Raw genomic sequence first — 24,092 nt, 5'->3', positions numbered from 1 at the left:
GAGCTCAATAAAGCCGCAGTTTACTCCTAATCTCTAAACGTTTCGCCTCCATAGCGCTTAAAAATATACCATTTTGTGCAGAATTCAAATGGGACAGTTTTCTGCTATAGTGTCTCTGGACCGGAGCGGACTGTGAGCGCTGCGGCTTTTCGTGTGACACTAACGTGAAACCAGACTTCATTCGCCCTAATGCAAAGCATATTTACACTGTCTGAATCGTTCCCTATCCCCTGTATAGTGCACTATTCACCATGTAGAAAATAGTAAATGTGTGAACAAGTGACTGATTTTAGCCGTAGATTTAGCGTCTATTTGGAGGCGGGACACTGTAGAGAGCATTTGATTGGACATAAATTCTGATGAGACGCTGATGTACAGAGTTATGTCATCAAAATCACTGATCCATATTGTGAGAGACTGTAAGTTTTGAATGCTTATATCTTCTAAATGCGAATTTTTTCATTGTTTTAAGATAACAGTTTATAAATAACAGTAATTCATAATACTGTTATTCATAATACTGAAACATATTCATAATAAAAGCCAAAAAACTTCAAAATGTATTGAAACGTAGCCTATAAAGTATAGTACTATTTTGTTTTTGGTGTAATATATTTCTGGTGTAATATATCTTCTAAATGCGAATTTTGTCATTGTTTTAAGATAACAGTTTATAAATAACAGTAAGGCTTACATATTCATAATAAAAGCCAAAAAACTTCAAAATGTATAGAAACGTATAAAGCAGAGTATAGTACTATTTTGTTTTTGGTGTAACAATAACTTTTTTTGCTTTCCACACATAGGCTATATGATAGACTATATTATGCATGCATAATATTTATAATGGAGATATTTATTAATAATAAGTATTATTACAGAAAATAGTTTTAAATAGTTTTAAATGGAGAATCACATTTCACACCAGACTTACCAAAATATCTCAAATGTCTCATAGACAACACAAACCAAAAGGAAAGTCACACAAGTGATCCATGCCCAATTTTATGATAAAAAAAAAAGATGTGAATTATATTATTTTTAATAACATTTTTATCTTATCGATTTTATTATTCTATGCATAAAAAAAGAGAAATTGATTCATTTCATTAGGCTATATTGAATCTCTATCATCTCGAAGTTATGATGGCACAGATGAGGGGAGGGGAGGAGAGTGTGAATGGCATTATAGCCTGTGACTGTTTTTCCACCCGACGAGGAGCACATTTACACGTGAGCGTGGATCTCATTTGATTTCAGAAAGGGTTTAGAACACGAGCGGCGTGGTCACTACTGCATTACATCATTGAGCAACATCCAGTCCTGGGGTGTTGAAACGAGCGCTAGGTGGCATCCTCGATGAGTAAGCATCCGCGTCTCTCTTCAGTCCAGACATCCAGTCAGTGGCGTCGGGTGTCTCAGGGAACAGTCCCTCGCTCGCTCGTTCCCTGGTCGGGGATGCTGCGAGCACTATGTGCAGGTGACAAGAACCCGATTCCTGGAGTTCGTCTCTGACCTGTGCCGGTTCGAGGACTATATCAGCGCTGACTTCACCGTCCGGTGCGCAACGGAAGGATGCGCTGCCTCTCTGGCGTCACCGTCACCCCACAACTCCATGGCTACCTTATTAGGGGTACTCTGGAGAAACAGGTGTCGGGGAAGTGACGTCACGAGCCTCGGAAACCGGAGGTGTGCGCTTTGGAGAGCAAGATGGCAGCGAAATCCGACGGTCGGGGGGTCGTCACCGGTTTCGCCCAGCTGCACAACCTGGACGAGACGGTGGGGAGCTGCGAGGACGACCCGCGGCAGAACAGCTCCTTCCACATCTGCCACTGCTGCAACACCTCGTCGTGCTACTGGGGCTGCCGGAGCGCCTGTCTGCATTACCTCCTGGGCAAGGGGAGAGACGTCAGGCGGCCACCTCACGAGGAGCGCCTGTGGTTGGACTGCCTGTGGATCGTCCTCGCGCTGCTCGTCTTCTTCTGGGACGTGGGCATCGACATATGGCTCGCGCTCGACTACTACGCCCAGCAGGACTACCTCTGGTTCGGACTCACACTGTTCTTCGTGCTGGTGCCGTCGGTGCTGGTCCAGATCCTGAGCTTCAGGTGGTTCGTGCAGGATTACACGGGGGGCGGCTTGGGCTCCGTGGAGGGTCTCAGCAGTGGCCGGAGAGCCACGGCGGGCACGAGCGCAGGGGTGTACGGCAGGGCCAGATGCTGTCGCGTCTCGGTGTGGGTCTGGCAGACGCTCATGCACATCCTTCAGCTGGGACAAGTGTGGAGGTAAGCGTGGCACTTTCACCTGGTGTAACCCGTGCAGAGTGGATCACTCAAAGCATGTGCTTGACTGTGAATTGGCTTATGTGCGAAAGTGCATACTGCGTTACTGAGGTGAGTCTCACAGTGCATCTGAGGATTCATTCACCCTCCCTGGCTGCTCAACTCTCTGAGACCACTTGGCGAGACGGCCATCGGGTTTTTCCAGGCTCCCTCAGGAACGACATCCCTCCTTCCTACGCTCGATATCATCGACACAAGTTGCGTTCCTTGATCCTTAATAGTGCATCGCACTGAATCATCATCATAGGTGCAGTGCGTTATAATGCCCGACAGTACAGTGTGTGCTCTCGAGTGAGCAATAGTTCTGGCGCGTGCGGGGAATATCGTCCGTGACATATTGTAGGCTACTAAATGTCTGATCCACTAGAAATGATGCGACAGTTTTCCTGCAGCAGACAGACGCAGTGGCTGCATTCGCGCTCATGTGGAGGCGTTCAGTTTAGCCAGGCGATTAAGCTTGATTTCGAAGCCATTCATTATTCATGATTGCTTGTGCTCGTGCTTCTGCTCTTTACGACGTGATTATTGCTTAAAGATGAAGTCCTCTGTGATCAGTGTCTGACAATTGTCATGATGTCATCGCTTTAAGGTGCTACAGCATCTCACGCGCGCTCTCTCCCTCTGTGTGTGTGTGTGTGTGTGCAAAATAAATTCCTTCTCATCTTTCATAAAGTCACGAAACGGCCCTTTTGATGTAGGCCTATTTTAGCAGATAAATAGTTAAATCTTGTTTGAAAGCTCATTTTGGACGGTACAACCAGTTAAAATAGCTACTATGCACCCAATGTAAGATTTTATGTGGATTTATATATAATTTTTATATATATATATTTAATGTATTTATGAAGCGTTACACTGCTGGGATTTAGAACTGACCCCGTAGAATTCCGCCTGGTCACTGATTTTCTGAGGTTGCTATGCAACCAGTTGTACATAGTTAAAAGCGTGCTCGCGCGTCCGCGTATGCTTTCTTCCTTTCTATAGTAGGCTAAATGCAAAACGCAGTATTTTAATAGTGTCAGATATTAGAGTAGTACTCAGTGTTGAACTACACCGGAGTGACTGACTTCATCTGCTGAGATTGTACAACTATTTGGACCCATAATGCTACAGGTGCAAGTGTCATTTTCATAAAGTTAAAATAAAAAAATGCAATCAAATAAAATCAAAAGTCAGAGGTCTGTGAGCTGTGTAGCTCTTTTTTTTTTTTTGATTGGTGCGAATGCAGTTGTCCCCCAGATAGCAAGAACTTTTGGGTCAAATGTGGAAGATCTAGTCACATCTGGCCTAGATATGGCATTGGCTAAGCACACATGGGCCAACTTTTCACCATTTATGTTTTGCCATGGCGTAAGAATTGGAGGGAGTTTTCTATTGGATCACCATTTTTATTGAGGTATATGGCTCAGATGACAGTACGCAACTGAGGTTCATAAGTGGCTTGGCTATATGGCACACCGTGGAATATGTTGTGGTTAACATTTGGTTTATACTTGGAAAAACACATGTAACCTGCTTAAGTCATGTGTGGCAGGTTTATGCCAGTCCACACATCAGCCTATTCAACAACGCTATTGGTTGCTTTGCATTTTACATCGAAGTCCTATTGGTGAATTACAAATGTGACTGGCAGCTACACTGTAAAAAACAAAAACGGAAAATGAACTGCAATGCGTAGTTCAAAATACAGGTAAAACGCGTGTAAAACCTTCATATTTATACAGTGCATTGTGCCCTATTTTTACGGACTTTTTTTTACAGTGTTAAATAAAGTTATTTCCATTATTTCCTTTTCTGCTCTCTCTTCACATCAACAGCCTTTGCCCAAAACAAACTCTAATTAGCTTCAGGTAAGTGCTGTTTTTGGTGTTTTAAAAGTTTTTTTTTTAAATTAATATTAAGTAGATGATTAAGTATTATGTCTAAAAATAGCTAAATGACTAGAGTAAGTTACTGTTGATAGTTTTGAATGATAAGGAAAGCAATTTATCGAATGTTTCCTTTATTAAAAACTCATGCTACTATGCGTCCCAATTCGTGTACTTATTCTATGATGTTTTTAGCATAAATAGTGCGAATAGTGTGTTCACACTGGCAATTCCACAGAGAAAAAGTACACTTTAAATACACGGATGATGCACTTAATTAACAGAAAAAAACGAAGTGTGGAATTTTGGACACTTCATGCACTCAACTGTCGCAGCTTTAGTTACTTAGCGGAGGGGCTATCAGACTCCGCTGTTGAATGACAAAATAACCGTATAAAGTTCATACACTACACGGTTGAGTACATACTGCATAAGTACATAGTGTATAAGTGCATAGTGCGTCATCTGGGACGCAATTTATGTGTTGATTTACAATAATTAGTAATAGGCCTATGCTATGTGCTTGTTTTAAAATCTAAATAATATCTGATGTATGATACAAATGATGTTATACTAATGTAGTTATTTTTTGTCTTCCTTTTCCTGACAGATGGTGAGTGAGAAAGATGAGAGATACGAAAAATAGCAATTATTGTGAATTTATTCACACATTTGACACTTCCAACATAACTACCAACATCAGCACACTTCTGCTATGTTTAGGATGCTATATTTTAATAAAAAATGTCTGTAAATAATTTTTTGTGTTTAAAAATGTGTTTGATTTACCGTGTGGTCAATATGATTAAATAATGGCATGTGGGTCACTATGGGTGGAGTTATGGCACTGTTTTGGTTCTGCTTTGGCCACAAAGTGGACCGGATTTTGGCCGGCAAACACAATCTAATCTGGGCCAAACTTCAGCTTTTTATTTGGGCCAAATGTATGTCAAAGTGAATTTGCTGATGATAAAAGTGGTTCATTATAGGTCAGCTAACAGATATTTAAGATATTTGTCTTGCTATCTACCTCGATGAAAGACTTTTGCTGTGCACAAAGCTGTATCTTTTGGCTCTTCAAATATCTTTTGCCTTTTTTAAAGATGTGACTCAAGTACTCATGGTAATACAAAACTACTGCTTCATTGTGCAATAAATGCAAACCCAATTACGGTGAAAGGCAGTCTGAGGTAGAATGCCCAGCAGTGTCAACATCTTAGAAGTGTCTTTTTATTATTAAGATTAGGTGTTCATATCGAGACATCTTAACCAAATAAGTAAGAAGATACTGCTTCACTGTTCTTAACTGTGTTTTGTATGTTGAATTGCATTGCATCTGTGTGCGTTTTCATATTTTAATGCTCGTATTATTGCTTTCAAATTATTACTTTCTACCAATAAACTTCTAAGGCCACGCTGCCATCTCCAACTGATAATGTTCTCAGGTCACAGCAAACATTAGCAAGCAAAAAACAAAACAAAAAATCTATAAAGGGGAATTACACAAATCTGTCTTTGCAACAGCCTCTGACTACTAGACAGATCCTTCTGCCAGAGACTTTCGAAAATGTGCATTTTAAGAAAGTGCATGAGAAAAATTTCAATTGGATATTTGTTTATTCATGTTTGGCATGAGAGCCCGACAATGTCTTTGTTGGCTTCGGTAACTAGTTTGATGCAGCAGCTCTGCTGCCAAGAACTCGAGCCTTTCCAAAATCGTCTTGACTTGAGAGTCAGTCAGCGCAAGCGTCTTGAGAGATAAATGGGGAATAATGCTCGATTAAGCAGCTTGGGTCACTGGCATAAAAATGGCTGTATATCTAGTTAGCAACTTTTTGAAAACAACTACAGCTCAGGATTCTCATACCCAGCATGTCTGATGTGCCCTGTCTATCTCGAATATACTACTGTTCAAAAGATTTAGTTTTTGAAAAAAAATAATACTTTTATTTGTTATGGACATATATAATGCTACAAAAGATTACTATTTCTTTAAATAGGGAATCTTGGAATAAACTTATCACACTTTCTTTCCCCAAAACATTGAACTGTTTTCAACATTGATATTGATAAGAAATGTTTCTTGAACATCAAATCAGCATATTAGAATTGATTCTGAAGAATCATGTGACACTGAATACTGTAGTAATGATACTGAAAATTCAACTTTGCAATCACAGGAGTAAATTGTATTTTAAAATATTTAAAAACAGTTATTTAAAGTAAGCAAAAAGGTACGAGAAGCTGTCGTGAGTAAGTCATGGCTGAATTCGGGCGTTGTTAGTCATGACACAAAGCGTGCCTGCTACCGCTTCATCCATGATGTATTCATGATACAGCACTAGCTTTGAGTACCTTATCGCTTTTATAAAACGGTTACCGCACAATACAAATATTAAAGCCCAAAAAATATGTATCAGTGCAACTTTCATGAAGTAAAAAATAGTCCCTCACCATGAACAGCAACAGAAGTTACATTACGCCTTTAGATGGCGGTAAAGACTGTATTTATGAGTGAGTCACTCAGAGGCAAAGACTTTTATATTGAAAGGACTGAAACTGGTTGTGAACACGGAGCAAGACATAAGTGATGCTTTGACTAGCACTGTTGACTAGCCTTAGCTGTTAAAAAGACAAGATATCGCAGCAGACATTCTAACTGATTTTTTATTATGAACATAATACTAAATCTGAATGCAGGTAATTCTCTCTCTCTCTCTCTCACTCACACACACACACACACACACACACACACACACACAATACTCTTCTACTTAATACAGTAGCTTGAATGAACAATATCAATTGAGAACAAACATATGTTTACATTGCTAAGAGTGGTGGCTAAGGGTGTTGTGCAGTAATACCAAGCCTGTAGCAGTCCTGTCAGAAACTGAAGCCTCCGCGCCTCGATCGCCTCCCCCGGTGGCCGGTCCCAGTATAGCTCCTAAACCCCACCTCTCCATGTATTAGAATGGACGCGAGACACACTAAACAATTCAATTACACTTCAAATAATTGTTTCCTGAAGATGGTTTCTGTCATTTTAGGCAGTTTTTATTACGATGATTTCATTTCAAGTGTTCGTTTTTTTTTTTTTTTTTTTAAATAAGTTTAGTTTTAGTTAGTTATTTGATACTATAAAAACGGGGGGTGTGACGTCATGATTGACAGCTGAGATTGACGGCTTCTCTGAGTGAAGTTGTCATTGAGGCACTAACAGACTTTTTTCGGGATTTTGGGGAGGAGATTGTAGCTTTAGCTTTAATTTCTACATTTCTATAACTGTTAATTTCACACCAACATAATGAATTGTTCTGCATCTGTGAAAGTGTGGGCGGGATTTTGATAAACTTTCTGCTCTCTACTGCGCAACTCCGGTCCCGAGATCGCTACTGCGCAGACTCGGTCCCAAGATGTCAGCGCCGTGTGCGGGCCTACGAAAGCTTCAACTCTGGTCAGCGGAAGTCAATGAAGTCGCTTCGTCCATATTTTTTTACGGTCTATGATACACAGAACTGTTGGGTGATGCAGTCACATGCTGCGTCCCAATTCGCATACTTTCCGTCCTAAATAGTATTCGAAAATAGAATTATAGTATGTCCCAGATCGTACTATGCTGTAGTATAGTAGTATGTCTACTATTTCCGATCAGAATTCAAAGTGCAGATCGACGCACACTCTGGCCTTGTCCCAAATGGGACACTTCATATGCACTTTCGGTCTTGTGGACTTACAATGGTTAAGTCCACGAGACCATAGGGTGTCCCATTTGTCATTTTAGGTCTCAGAAGGGTGCTCACGAGCGCCCCCTTTGCGGTCGATATGCGCCCTCGATGCGCACTTCTATACAATGGTGCGGGTTCCGCAGCGGACTTCTTCCCGACAGTCAAAGCGGCGTTACGTCATGAAAGTGCGGACTCGTAGGAAGACCGCAAGGGTTTAGGGTGTCATTTTGGACAGGGCCTCTAACGGCTGATATTGCCCACAACCCATTGCGAGTTGGACGAGGATTCGATTAGAACTACAAACGCAGATAAAAAGTGTTAAAAAACTGCAGCAACAGTGTTTTATCGTGAATAAAACACAGCTATTGACCAATCAGAATCAAGGAATGGAACTAACGTTTTATAATTGGTAATAATATTTAATATCATATTACTGTTTTACTGTATTATCGATCAAATAAATGCAGTCTTGGTGAGCATTTCAAAAAACATTTTAAAAATCTTACCGACCCAAAATGTTTGAGCGGTATGGGGCATTCCATTATATAAATAATAGGACTGTCAAAAGATTTACATAATGTTATCCTTGTTATCGGCTCTTTAGTATAATAAATGCAATGATTTTGAGCATAATACTGTGAGTTAAGAAGAACATATTGCTGGTTTGGTGTTGATGAAGGGGTAGTTAAGCCTTACTGATGGTGCTGTAGGAGTATCTAAGACAAAAATGGTTGGGAAGCTCTGCTGTAATCCACTCCTTCCCTACTGTTTTAAGCCACTTTCTCTGCCTCATTCCTTTTCAGTGCTGTCTGGGTAAAATCATTGCTTTGCTGCTCTGTCCTCCCCATCCACTAGTTAAAGTCATAATATGCACTTTCCTCTTCTTTCCCTCGCTGCCTGTTTTCCCTTTTACATAAATCTCCACTTGACCTCCATTCCTGTCGAGGAAACTGGAGCATCTGTCAGCCTTCCCATTATTGGAGACTTTTTCCCCCATATGCGTGACGTTTAGAGCACACTCCAGCCCCCCCTTCACACTCCATCACCTCTAGGAAACTCACTGTCCCCGTTCTGTTTGCCCTCTCAGGGTTACACCTCTCACAGGGGCTCAGGTAGGATATACAGTCCGCTACTATATATAGTGGCTGTTTGAGAGTGTTATATAGTGTTTGTCTGAGAGCGAGTGCTTGGAAGGGCAGTTTGTATTGGGTAAAGTGCACTGACAATTTGTGTATGTACTTATACAATTTGTGTATGTCATAAACTCAAACATTTCAGGGTGGTACAGCTGTCCTGATATCATAATAATGAATAAAAAGGCCCATTAAAAGAATGAAAAGCCATATAGTCCCTTGTGAAACAGACATACCCTTTAGTTAGTCTCACGCCCACGGACAGTTGGCTGAACGTCTGATGCATATGGCACACTTATCTGGAAACACTTCAGGAGTTTCAAAATTGTTATCTGATTGAATTCTACAGGATGTCCATGAGACGTGTGTGTTGCGTTCTTTAACGGTCCGCCTTGAAACAAATGCCATGACGCCAAACTCCCTCGTGGAAGAAGAACGGCGTAGTGTTTACAACTGTGACAATGAGCGCTTGCCATGATCAACTAAATGCTGGATTTTCAAAAGTATGTGAAGTTCCCGGCTCCATTGTTCTCCATTCATTATAAATGAATAATTTATAGATGCACACCGGTCTGTTACAGAGTGGTGCAGGTATGACGTCACGTTGTAGTCCCACTTTATCGTAATCTAATTCATCTTCATCATCAAGCTTCCGACAACTCTTCCGGTTTTTATCTCAAAAAATTTTTCCCAGAACATTTGAGTTAAACTAGTTTATAAGAGCCCAATTATGAGCATAATACGGCTGTGAAAAGCGGACCGAGGTTACCTTTTCGGTGTGATGACGTTTAATGTCCCCGACCGCCTCTGTAGTCCCATTTAGCCACTTGTTAGCAACTGTATTTTAATGTATTTTATGTTGTAGAATAAAACGTGAAATCTTGAGCTTGTGATCACCACAAACCTTATTTCAGCCATTTTAACAAAATCCTATTTAAAAAAAACATTGACTTCAGGACGATGGAACCAGTCGCTTCCGCATTTTGGCCTACAAAGTGACGACATATCTGCACCACTCTATTGCAGGGACATCAACTTTACATTTTCACGCCCCTTAACATGACGCGGAACAAGACGAACCGTGATTGGTTGCTTTACATGTCAGTCAAATGTCCTCTTGGGTGGTCTGAAGGTCTGGCTAGGCAAAATTACACTTTAGTGTACTTACTTATTACGGAAATAATATACTTTAAAAATAGTATATTTAATAATATACTTTTTTTCACCCGAACACAAAAGATGATGTTTTGAAGAATGTTGGTTACCAAACAGTTTTAGTTCCCATTGACTTCCATTGTATTTTTGTCCATATAATAGAAGTTAATGGGAACTGATACTGTTTGTTTAGCAACATTTTTAAAAAATGTTATTTTGTTTCACAGAAGAAAGTCAGGTTTAGAATGGTTTAGAATGACCTCTGATCTCTGATTACACCACACGACAAGTAATTAAATTGTAACTACTTTTAAAAATGGCCGAAAAGTTTTTCGAAACCATATGAACCCAACACAAACACAAAGAGTATATTTCGAAGAGCTTGGCTTGTGTTAAACTAGATTGTTATCCAGAAAGGTCGTAGTCACGCAATGCTGATTTTGTTAACGTTAAAAATTTGAGAACAAAAGCCCTCTTCGGACGGTAATTGTTTCTCACGTGGAAGTCCGTAAAAATACATTTGCATGCCACATCAGTGATAAAACGTGTGCATTCGGATGGCGATTTATTCACGGTGGAGCAGCGAGTTTTGTGATCCTGCGCACATGGGAACGCGCTGCTCACATGGTCAATAACATGACTGTTTGCTGTAAATAAAATTGCATATGCATGGTATAATAAGAATAAATGCATATTTAATTTAATAATAGGACAATAATATCCTAATTATTATTTAATTATTTAAATCGGTTTAAAAATAGTAAGATAAATAGATGCACATTATAGTTAAAATAGTCTTGTATTTTATTTCAAAATAAAGGATGTCATTTTATGCCACATGGAAATGAGCGGAAATAAGTTAAAGGTGCACTATGTAAAAATATTTCAGTAAAATATCTAAAAACCACTAGGCCAGTGTTATATATTTTGTTCAGTTGAGTACTTACAATATCCCAAATGTTTCCAACTATTTGTGAATCGTGAGAAAATTGCTATTTTAACCAAGGAACCGGGACGTGTGAGGGAGTCGCCTGTCAATTGCGTCATATCTGCGTTACCCTCGGTAAGCTGTTTTGTGATTTCACCGGAAAGAATAGAGTCCCCGCAACGGTACTAAGCGATAGATTGACGCGCTTGTCTGTGTGAAGACTGTGAACAAGCCAAAAGAGAACGTAAACCCCGCCTACTTTGATTTGATTGGTCATCTCAATCATTTTGACATTGACGAGTGCTGTTAGACCTGAGGCAGGCCAGACTAAAAATTAGTAATACAACTTTTTTGTTTTATTTTGCAGAGACGCTTTACTCTCTCTGCAGTGTGCAACAAGTGTCATAGCAGCCGCCAAGTGAACGCACAGAGTAACGTCATAACATCATTTTCAACACACTCAGATGTATCTAATATGATAAACAGAGCTGGGTTACCTCATACTCATGACCGGAGAAGCGGAAGTGGGGCCGGCGACTGTGGCATAATAAAAGTCCCGTCGGCAACTATGATAACAGTCCCGCTGCTCGCGAGGCGTGTGTTCCGCTCTTCTTATTAACAATCGCTCCAGCAGCCTTGCTCAGCTCCACAACACTCGGTCCTGCTCTGCTTCATACTACAGTAACGTTAATAACCGCATCCATGAACATGATTTCTGCCCGAGTCCTATCCCGATTCTTTTCCACCGGCTGTGAGGTGAAGACCACATGTCCCAAGATTCTGCGCTCAAACGTGATTCACGATTTAGGGAGCTGATTGAGATGCACCCTTGACAAATGGTCACAATGAAAAATATGACAAGAAACTAAACACGACAGAGAAACTAAAAAGACTATGGCAAAAACGTTTTTCCCTCTTTTTTTTTTTACCGTGGACACTCGTTGACCCACAAATGCTCAAACAGATACAAATAACTTGGTCTCTAGTGCTGGGTAGTAAAAAGAGCTGCCTAGTCTTTTTTAAGTACCCCTTAAAATGCCACTTTATTGTTCAACTGCCTCCTCAAGAGCTTTATACGAGTAAACAGCCTTACAGTTTAGCGAGTACTGAAGATCCAGCAGTTAGTGCTGGGCTAATCAATGCGATACACTGCTGACATGCCCTCAGATGTGCTTACAGTAAACACTACTCGCCTGTTATTCACAGCGACCTTGCAAGCATTGTAGAACGGTCTCAGTGAGAGTCTGGGCCTCCTCAAAGACCAGCCACACTTCATGAATTCATTTACAAACATAAAGGGTTTCAGCACAGGCTTGCCACCATATACGATTATATCATAGAGATCTGCTGTGGAGTATGCATACATATGTGTGTAATATATGTCGTGTGAGCCAGTGAATATGATGAATTGACACAGCTTGTGAGGACATGGGGGGTGGAGAGATTGACATGATGCAGTCATGCTGAAATCAGTCCAGCTGACAAAAGCCAAATGCACAATGTAATGTTATGACTAATTGGTGAGTGTTTTCACTTGTTAGCGTGTTGGTGTGAAGACAATACTGGGTAATTCATGTGTGTTTCTATCATCTTGGCAGTAAACTGTAATGACTAATTTGTGAGTGTGTTTACAGATTGGACCACAGAGCGCTATGAATAATGTTTGATCAAACCAGCTGGGTTTACGAATACGATTATGACCTTAGTAGAATGGAGTAGCCTATTTATTTGTGTGTTTTTTTAAAAGTACATCACTGTCCCTCGTGATTATTAACCAATGCTTTGTCTTGATGTGTTTAGCTCATTTACTACAGTACATTTTACATTTCTCCTAGGACTCCTCAATGTACATAAGATAAGTTTCTGTCTCTGACTTCAGATTCAGAAGCATCATTCCCATTCAAACTGAGGGACATTCGAATGTTGTTTATATTACTTGATAGTAGTAAGTAGTATCATTCATGTAAAAGCTTTTAAAACAGTGACAGAATTCAAGTCCGACCTTAAAAATATTTGGTCATCTTGCCACTCATGTCGCATGACTTTTTAAAGTCTGCAAAATTTAGCAATTTAGCTGGAATTATTACTACAATCGAACAAAGACACAAATGAAAGTGTCAATATTGAATTGATATTCAAGTTTTCAATATTGAAAACTTCAAGTTCTAGAAATACTACATAAAATGTTTAAAGTAATCAAATGTGTAAAAAGCAATGCATAGTTTTTACTGTGTAAATTAAATATACATGTATTCTTATTAAAGTTACAATAGTGATTAAGTCAAGAGCAGTGAGAGATTTTCTCTTTTTTGTTGTTTTGATTAGCATTAATAATGACAGCAGGTACATTTGCTGTCACTTTAAGGCCGCGTGCCCACCAAAGTGTTTTTTCATGCGGCTGGCTGGCGTCTTCAATTGTTTTCAATGGCGTAACGAGGTGCTGAGCGAGTATTTCATGCTTCACGTTCAGCTTTGAGCAAAACGCAGCGCTCATCACTGTCACTTTTCACCCAGCCGTCCAATCACAGTGGAGGAGGGGCGGGACAAATACAACATCGACCAACCGCCACATTCTGCTTGAACTGTAGAGCGTCAACAGATGACAACAAAATAATTAAAAACAAGAGCGAGAGCAAATACTTTACATTATTTCAGCATTTTATATAGAATCAATACAGAAAAAAACTATCTGTGAAATGAGATACTAGTAACACTTCCGCAGATATTCCGGATCATAACAAGCAAAGAGTCTCAACTGAAAAAAACGCTGCGCTGCCAAAGGGCTCTCAAGCGGCCACAGCAAGATGTTTTCAGCAGAGCGCCTAGCGCTTTCAGTCGGCTAAAAACGCTTTGGTGGACACACGGCCTATGCAATAGATTGACGCGTTTGTTTGTGTGAAGACTGTGAAAGAGAACGTAAACCCCGCCTACTTTGATTTGATTGGCCATCTCAATCATTTTGACATTGACGAGCGCCGTTAGACCTGAGGCAAACCAGACAAAAAAAGTAACTTTTAAAACTTTTTGTCATCCTAACATCCTGCATAATGGAGTGCAGGAGAGCAGTGCAAGAATTTTAAATATTGGAGGGACAATTTGGCCATTTCTAGTTATTGGGGGGTACTTGTCTCCCTCAATGTCTATGGTGGTTACTTACGGCCCTGGGTATGTGTATTTAACCGCTCAAGCCCAATTAAGTGGCAAAAAGCACTGTTCAGTTCTCACATGCTCTATGAGCAGCAGCTTCATGTCGCATGTCTCTCGAACAGCGCTGAGAAACAGTCTCTCAGACAGCGCGCGCATATACTGAAATTAGTTGTCTTTCACTGCGCTTCAACGGTTTAAAATCACCTGTTTTTAAACCGCAGTACTTAAAATGCATGCAAACAATAAGCTTTAGTGACCGCACAGCACAGCAACGTACACATAAGAGTACCCTGGATACAGACAATAGTCCAAAATTTCCACCGGTTGACAAATTTCTACCGGTTAATCGCCCTCCCCTATACACAATAAGAGTATCGTATCAAATGATTCATTTAAATGTTAGTAAATAAAGACCCCATAATATAATGCAGCGCAGCTTTTTTTGACAATGCTAATAATATGAAATGTTTCTTGAGCACTAAATTAATTTATTAGAATGATTTCTGAAGGATCATGTGACACTGAAGACTGGAGTAATGATGCTGAAAATGAATGAAATAACTTCCTTTCAAAATACAAGAGTAGCCTACTGAACATCGCAAAGGTTTTTTCTCTTTTTAACTGTCAGTCATTGGTAGCATGTCTCTCTTATCTTATCACTCAGTGTGTGTGATGACAGACGGATGAGTCCCCTGAGGCCTGAGAGAGAGACAACCATCAGCTTGTGCACCCACTAGTCAGCCATTAACCATTAGACATCACACCATGACCCACAGCTGCCCCCTCCACACACACACACACACACGTTTGTTTTTGTGAAATGTGAGGATATTCCATAGGCGTAATGGTTTTTATACCGTACAAACCGTATTTTCTATCCCCTTTCACTGCCCCTGCCCCTAAACCTACCCATCACAGGAGACTGTGCAGTTCACTTTCTGTAAAAAAATCTCATGCTATATGATTTATAAGCATTTTTAAAAGTGAGGACATGAGGAACATCCTCATATTTCACCCTCTTTTTGTAATACCTATGTCATACCCATGTCATTATACACATTTGTGTCCTGATATTTCACAAAAACATTTGCCCCCCCCCCCCCAACAAACACACACACACACACACACAGACGCTCATGCACACTCACACAGGCGTACAGGTATGTAGACACAGATTTGTTCACTGTTTTCAGGAATCCGTAATCCAGGAATAAAACCTTGAGGTTACAACAGCAGAGAGATCATCAGAAATTATGTTTCTTCAACACAGCCTTCATGCACTTACATAATTATTTGCATGTCTGTAAGAGTCAGTGGGACAGATGACGTCTTCGTGGAGCTAAAAGAAACTCCCTCCATCTCTATCCTCAGATTATAATCATAAATCTGCTTGTTTGCTATGAGACTGTTAAAATTAGAACAAGCAAAGCAAGATTTGAAATGTGAGTGGCTTACAGAATATTACATTTTATATTGGCGGCTGAGAGTGAGCAGTTTTACTTGTTTTATGTGTCTAATATGAGCATCTGGCGATGAATCATAAAGGAAAAATATTGAATATTTATAGCAATCCTGTTATTCAGAGAATCATATCAATGACTGCTGGTATTTCTTCATTATGCAAGGAACAAAGAAAAGACCTCACTCTCTTTGTGACTGAGACGAGTGTCTGTTTGTAAAATGCACTTGATGAAGTGTGTTAAAATGCTGATTTATTTAGCCATGATGAAAGTGTGCTATTTATACAATCATGAAGAAAGAATCTCTGATTATAATTAAGAGGATGAGAAGTAGGCTGCAGGCTGTCAGTATAAAGCAAGCATCTCTATTGCTGTTGTGTTAATGCAGGTTTTGTAACAGTTTTCTGTTTAGGTCTGAGCTGATGATGAAGAGGTCTTTGATTCACATCAGTCACCTCTGACCTCAGGGCAGTGCCGATATGGATTGGTTTAGGTTGCATGTATCATTCAAAATCTCATTCAGAAATCTCCATGCTGTAAAAACTGTGCCAACAAATAGCCAGAACGTTACTGTTTTTCAAATCATTGTAGAATTAGTGTACATTACAGTAGTTTGACCACTTAAAATGAATTTGTATGTCAAATGCTTAAACCTAGTTTTATATATACTCTATATTGCCAACATTTTTGGGACTTCTGCCTTTACACATACATTTTAATGACATCCCATTCTTAGTCTGGTTTAATATGGAGTTGGCCCATCCTTTGCAGCTATAACAGCTTCAACTCTTCTGGGAAGGCTTTCCCCAAAGTTTAGGAGTGTGTTTATGGGAATTTATGACCATTCTTCTAGAAGCGCATTTGTGAGGTCAGGCCCTGATGTTGGGCGAGAAGGCCTGGCTTGCAGTCTGCGCTCTAATTCATCCCAAAGGTGTTCTATCGGGTTGAGGTCAGGACTCTGTGCAGGCCAGTCAAGTTCCTCCACACCAAACTCGCTTATCCATGTTTTTATGGACCTTGCTTTGTGCACTGGTGAGCAGTCATGGGCCATCCCAGAAAGTTGGGTGCATGGAATTGTCCAAAAATGTCTTGGTATGCTGTAGCATAAAGAGTTCCTTTCACTGGAACTAAGGGGCCAAGCCCAACCCCTGAAAAACAACCCCACACCATAATCCCCCCTCCACCAATCTTTACACTTGGCACAATGCAGTCAGTTAATTACCATTCTCCTGGTAACCGCCAAACCCAGACTCGTCCATCGGATTGCCAGACAGAGAAGCATGATTGGTCACTCCAGAGAACACGTCTCCACTGCTCTCGAGTTCAGTGGCAACGCGCATGCTTTACACCTTGGACTTATTGCACAGGTGGCAACCTATCACGGTACCACGCTTGAATTCCCTGAGCTTCTGAGAGCAACCCATTCTTTCACATATGTTTGTAGAAGTGTCTGCATGCCTAGATGCTTGATTTTATACACCTTTGGCCATGGAAGTGATTGGAACACCTGAATACAATTATTTGGAGGGGTGTCCCAATACTTTTAGCAATATAGTCTATACATATATATATATATATATATATTAGTGGTGGGCCGTTATCGGCTTTAACGTGCTGCGTTAACGTGAGACTCTTATCGGGCGATAAAAAAAATATCGCCGTTAATCTATTCTCAAAGTTGGGTTGGGAGCTGGGTCTATACTACGCAAGCTATGATGACTTTCACCTTGATATTTTAGCACGGATGTACACCTAGCCGAATTGCACTGTAGGGGGCGAGAGAACGAGTCTTCGAACCTGTGTGTATGCCTAGTAGTGTTGTCAAAAATATTGATATTTCGCTATGTATCGATAATGAAATATCTGAAACGATACAATACTCATTTTCTACAGTATCGATATCAGCTGCGCTCTCCTCTCCGACCAACAGCGAGTTGACACTCACCCGCCTCCTCTCATTCAGTCCGTTTAATCCTCTGAACATTGCAAATGCGTGTTCTGTTGGATCATGACAGCGTGTTAGTATTGGCGTGACCGGTCTGAATTTCGCGCGGGGTTGCACATAACGTTAATTCTACTAATTCCCGCAGATTTCGTGCTCGCATCTGAAGCGCACACACACATACCGTAATAAAGCCTCCTCTGACATACAAGTGCTCCTTTTTCCGTCTTATTAATGGTCAAATACACTCAAAAATGTCTCAATGCCCATCTTGGTGAGTTTTAGCATAAACACAGTCGTAACCAGCTCACAGGAACAGTGTTTGGGATCAATGCGTGCGTCATGTCTTAAAGGGTTAATTCACCAAACAATGAAATTTCTTCCATTAATGACTCACCGCAATGTTGTTCCACACCCGTAAGACCTCCGTTCATCCTCGGAACACAGTTTAAGATATTTTAGATTTAGTCCGAGGGCTTTCAGTCCTTTGAATGTAAGTGTATGCACACTTTGCTGTCCACGTCCAGAAAGGTAATGAAAACATCATCAAAGTAGTCCATATGTGACATCATTTGGTTAGTTAGACTCTTTTGAAGCGTCGACAATACATTTTGGTCCAAAAATAACAAAATCTAAGACTTTATTAACCACTGTCTTCTCTTCCGGTTTTGTTTGAATCCTCGTTCACGACGCCACAGTGACGCTGCTGACGTAAGACGCTGTGACGTGTTATCTGGTGCGATAGGGTGGTCAATGTAGCTAGTGAAATTATAGGTAAGACACAGACAAATTATATTCATTTATCAAAAGTTGTTAATCGTAGGTATTCATATTGCATGACTCACTGAGTATGGCATGATTGTAAAAGTGATATTTCTTTTGTGCAACAATTCAATAAATAAGAAGATAATATTGAGCAACGTACATTTTAGTCTCAATATTTTCAGTTGTTTTTTTTTGTTTTTTTGCTCCATCAACGCAAATAGAGAAAGCCACTGGCACTAACCGTGCCAGGTAGTGGTGTTTCATTCCTAATCTGAAGCTGCGTTTTGAAATCCTTTGAGTGAGCGAGTCAGTGACTCAGCCACCATCTACATATCCATAGAAATTCACAAAGCAAAAGGTTGCGAATGCACAAGCAAACTTATAGTCATGAAGATGTTGTGTATGCGCTTATCCTGAAAACGAAGCGCTAAAACACGAGTGCACAAAGAATTCACAACATTCTTTTAGAGTAGTGTTTTCGTTATAATTTTCAAGATGAATGTCACAACAGGGAAGAAAAGACAATCACTTCCGTTCCATGCCAACTTTAAAGTAACAATATGGAAGAAAAGATCCTTTGGACAAATCATTTACAATAAACCTTGCAATATTCCATTAAAAAAAAAATTCTCAATTTTGATTTCATTATGATTTTAAGAGGCTTCTGTGTGGCCTCATCTGTGTTCGAAACACTTTCAAACCCTTTTTCGATTGCGCATTTAATCTGGACGGATCCCCTCAGAAGCAATGCCCCAATGCTAAAACTGACCTAGTTTTAATGGAGAGCATTACGGTGACCATTCAAGCTGATAGTGCTTAAATGTAATGCCCTACAACCATACTCACTGCTCTCCACTCATGTGTGTTAACTCATGCCAGGGGCATCCACTTCCTCTCTTTCTTTTCTTGCCCAGATCTCACTGGATCACACTTTCTTTTTCGATGCATCTCTTTTGCGGTCTCTCTCTTCAACTCTGTGGATGTGTTGACTCTGTTGAGGGATTCAAGGCTTTCCCACTTTTTTTTTTGTATGTAATCCCATGCATCCCCAGATGTTGACACAATGCTGGCTCTAGCAGCCAAGGCTTCTGGAGGAAGTCCTCGCACACCAATGTGTCAAGGTTTAGTTCCATGCTAAATCCTTATATGCATTGTAATACTTTAAAGGGACAGTTCACCCAAAATAATGACAGTTCTGTTATCATTTACTTCCTCTCATTATGTTCCAACCTGGACATTTATCTTCTGTGGAACAAAAAAGTAGATGTTCAGCAGAATGTCTGAGCTTCTTTTTCCTTAAAGGGTACATAACACACCAGTTTCTGTCAGTCTCATGTTAATCTTAAGTACCTATAGAGTAGTACTGCATCCTTCATATTTCTGAAGAGTCTTTAGTTTTATCATATTTGAAACACAAAATGCCAACACTGCCGACAGCTTCCCTAACCCGAACGAAGCTTGTTGATGGGCTTTCGCTCTGGTTGATGTGCGCACGCGCTCATTAGGGAGAAGTACCCATAAAAGCAAGTCTGCCCTTTATGACATCATACAGGGCCATACTCGAAAAAAACTTTCCAAAACTTCTTGGAGGAGTGTTTTTGGCACAGAAATACTCCGTCATACGTAGGGTTGGGTACCGAACTCTGTACTTTTAAGGGCACCAACCGTATTACGTCGGTACTACTGAGTACCGATTCACATTAAATTAATCAGTACCAAATTTCGGTAGGCATCTGGTTACATAGACTAGTGTCTGTGAATATTAAACCACAAAAAGACTATTTAAAAATTATTCCGGCATGTCCTGCGTGTCTCTGTGAGCCATTAATGTCTTATTCTTCATTAATGTCTTATGTCTTCATTTGATTACCAGAAAATACAGAACACATAATTTGTGGCAAATTAAAAAATAATAATAATATGGTTGTTTTTATTAATTAAATGAAGTAACTAGTAGCCTACTATTTACTGGTAAATATTACAGTATACAAACATCACAGACAATGACCAGGGCAGCTCTGGCATAATGTCAATAACACTTCTATAAATGACTAACAGTTTCTTTACAGTTATTGATGTAAACATCCCTAAATTACCGGAAAAAAGGTACTGTTGGGTACTGGTACCGAATTTCAGGTACTGGTACTGGTTAAAATGTGAATGGTATCCAAACCTAGTCATACGTCCAACTAGTTTTTTGAAATGTTGGCCAATTTTTAGCATGAGAATCAAACTCTTTAACCGTATAAATAAGTCATAATGCATGAAATAGCATTTTCTTTAAAAAAAATAATCAGTTTGACAGCTGACAGTGACTACTCATTTTCGCTGTATGGAAAAGAGCAGCTTGGACATTTACCATAAATATTTTGTTTTTGTTCCAGTGAAGAAAGTAAATCATACAGTAAAACTATTCAAATTATGTCCATTAATTTAAATAAAGCTGAGATAAAATACAAAAATAAATATTAGATAAAAAAAACTTTAAAAAAAAACTTTAAAATAAAATAGGTTTAAGTTGATGTAACATAGTTTCTAAAATTGTAATAAAAATAAATTAAAGCTAAAGAGATAGTTAAAACAAAAGCTAATCAGAATTACAAAACAAACAAAAATTAAAATATAAAAATAAAAGCTCAAAAATTCTAAATATTAATAAATAATTTAATAGTATCTATAATACAAAAAATAACACAGTACAGGTTTCAAAAGACAATGACAGAATTATACATTTTTGGGGAAACTGTACCGTTAAGTAATTATTTTCATAAAATCTCATTTACATCTCTTCTCACACAAGTACGGATTGAAAATCACCCATGAGTACCAAGATTAGACTATATACTTAACCTTAATGCTTGCTGCTATGACACCTGCTCCACTTGTCTCTCTTTCTTGCTCCCTCTTTTTTCCCTTTCCTGTCAAAGGAACATGCAGACGCTTACACATACAATCTCCCATCGCGTGCTTTATTCCTCACTGCCTTCACTCTCTCTCTCTCTCCCCCTCCCTGTGCTTGTTTCTAGTGGGTGCTGTGAGGCGATGACAGTTGTATTAGCAGTCGATTGCGAGGTCACTCTCGCTCAGCTCCTCTGAGACACAGCAGTACAGCAGAGGAGCAAAGCAGAAACAAGAGCAACAAATAGAAAGAATGAGATATCCACAGACAGCTGAATGTTCTCATTGCTAACATTCCTTTGCACAGAGGGAACGTTATATCTTGTTGACCAATTCAAGTGCCCAGATTTAGTTAGATAACAGTTTTTGTCTTAGTGATTAATTAAACGGGACTGTTCTGATATGATAATGATTGTGTCATATAGGGGACCCCTGACCCTCATGACTGTGTGTGACTGTCAGTTAGACTCTTAAAATATCAGGGAAATGTGACCTCTTTATGACATATCAAGGTTATTTCATGTTGTAAAATGTAATGTGGTGCAATTCCCCCAAAACTTAAAGTGCCTGGAGCTGCTGAAGTTACAGTAAACGCAAGCACAAAACGGTCTAGACGAGCATACATTGATACGACGAAGAGGAAGTAAGTAGACAAAGAAGAAGATGAGCTGCTAATGCTGCTTGCCAGTGTGTGAATGGTTTTGGCAAGCACGTAAATACCATAGACCGTAAAAAAATATGGACGACGCTGTAGTAAAGGTTGTTTGTACGGGAAGAAGGAGGCGGGAACCGGCGAACAATCAAAGTATTTAATAAAACATAAACACAAAATAAAATGGCGGCGACAGCCCCTCACGGTCGACTGCCGCCTACACACACACACAAACACAAAATGAAAACAAAAAGGCTGCAGCCCCTCGCGGACGACTGCAGCGTGCACATAACAAAAACTTCCAGGCCTGGTCCTCTCTCGTCCCTCACTGTCGTCACTCCTCCTTTATACTCCCTCACTCCTCCGCAAGGGCCGAGATCGCTGCGGCTCGCAGCTGGCGCTCATCCTCTCTGATGAGCGCCGCCTCGTCCCGCCCTCACGTTCCCTCGGCCTCGCTGCTCGCCACAGACGCGACTTCATTGACTTCCGCTGACCAGAGTTGAAGCTTTCGTAGGCCCGCACACGGAGCTGACATCTCGGGACCGGAGTTGCGCAGTAGAGAGCCGGAAGTAGAGGCGCGATTATCAAAAGCCCGCCCACACTCTCACAGATGCAGAACAATTCATTATGATGATGTGAAATAAACAGTTCAGTCAGGTTCACTTAAGTCAAAGACACCATAGACAAACATTTAGTCAACTTTTTATTGCATATTTTGCAAAGATTTACATTTGGCGGTATGGCTCTGTTCTAAATTCCCCATCCTTTTTATGAGCTCCTTGAAAAGCCAAAACAGGGAACAGCAGCAGATTCTGGGGATAACCTCCCATCTTAAACTGGGAGGGCAGAGCAAATCCCCCATTTAGAACAGAGCATGCATCAATGACAACAGAATGACATTGATTAAGTTAAGCAGTTTAAGGAGGAGCTAGGGAGGAGGTGGGTTGCAAAGCAGCGTGCAGCAGAAGCGTCCAAGCAGGCAGATTGAAGTGAAGCTATGCTTAAGTAAGGCGCCCTGTTTGAGAGAAGACAATTGAGTGCATAGGATCAGCTGAATCGGATCAGCTGAAAGGGGCGGAGTTAGAATTTCCCAATCAGCTGATAGCGGAGCTTGACTACGTGGCCTGCCAGAACTAACGCTGGATGCTTGATTTATGGAAATGCAGAAATGAAAGCTAAAGCTCCAATCTACTCCCCAAAAAAGCCTGTTAGTGCCTCAGTGACAACTTCACTCTTCATCTCAGCTGTCAATCATAACGTCACACCCCCCGTTTTTATAGTGTCAAATAACTCACTAAAACTAAACTTATTTACATTATTTAAAAAACGAACTCTTGAAATGAAATCATCGTGATTAAAAACTGTCTAAAATGACAGAAACCATCTTTAGGAACCAATTATTTGAAGTGGAATTGAATTGTTTAGTGTGTCTCGCGTTCATTCTAATACATGGAGAGGTGGATTTTATGAGCTATACTGGGACCGGCCACCGGGGGGCGATCGAGGTGCGGAGGCTTCAGTTTCGGAGAGGAGCACTACAGGCTTGGTAAATACCAAGCACTGTAAAAAAATATGGACGTAGTGTCCGTGACGTCACCCATAGGATTCTGATGAGCCGTTCTGAAGCGCAAAGTATGGACGAGATGGCCGTTGCCATCTTGGCAGCGTGTCATCGTGCGTCACTCCCGGATAACAGAAAATGGGCAAAAAGGCGGGACGTGGGCGGAGCTGAAGTGACGCGATGACTAACAGACAGCAGAAAAATGGCTATCCACCTGTCACTCGAAGTGGCCAATCCCTTAATTATGCAGAACTTTAAGGCTTTATATAATGTAAACGAATGAGTTATAAAAAAATTCACCCCCCTCACAGTTGTCATGAAGGGCAAAATGAGCCGTATAGACCAAAACCACAATTGGTACCAGGCTGTAAACATGTTTTAATCTGCTGTAAAGTTGGGCATTTTAACATGGGGCTCAATGAGATTCTGCTCCCTTCTGGAGAATGTCCCTAGCGGCTAGTCGATGAATTGCAGTATATGTCACTTCCGTATTGGCTTCAAGAGAAACTGCTG

General features: G+C 40.4%; 1 protein-coding gene across 1 annotated transcript in view; it reads left to right on the top strand.

The window, feature by feature from the left end:
- Nucleotides 1-1,710: 1,710 nt before the first annotated feature.
- Nucleotides 1,711-24,092, top strand: part of xkr6b (XK, Kell blood group complex subunit-related family, member 6b) — a gene marked incomplete at both ends in the record, with an annotated part of 88,865 nt that continues 66,483 nt past the window's right edge. The window contains one exon of the mRNA XM_079831698.1: nt 1,711-2,285. Within this exon, the coding sequence (XP_079687824.1) occupies nt 1,711-2,285 (575 nt within the window). The remainder of the gene's footprint in view (nt 2,286-24,092) is intronic.

This window comes from Gobio gobio (genome assembly GCF_949357685.1).
Source record: "Gobio gobio genome assembly, chromosome: 12".
Taxonomy (NCBI): domain Eukaryota; kingdom Metazoa; phylum Chordata; class Actinopteri; order Cypriniformes; family Gobionidae; genus Gobio; species Gobio gobio.
Note: the sequence above shows the minus strand (reverse complement) of the source record. Positions and strands in the feature narration are given on the sequence as shown.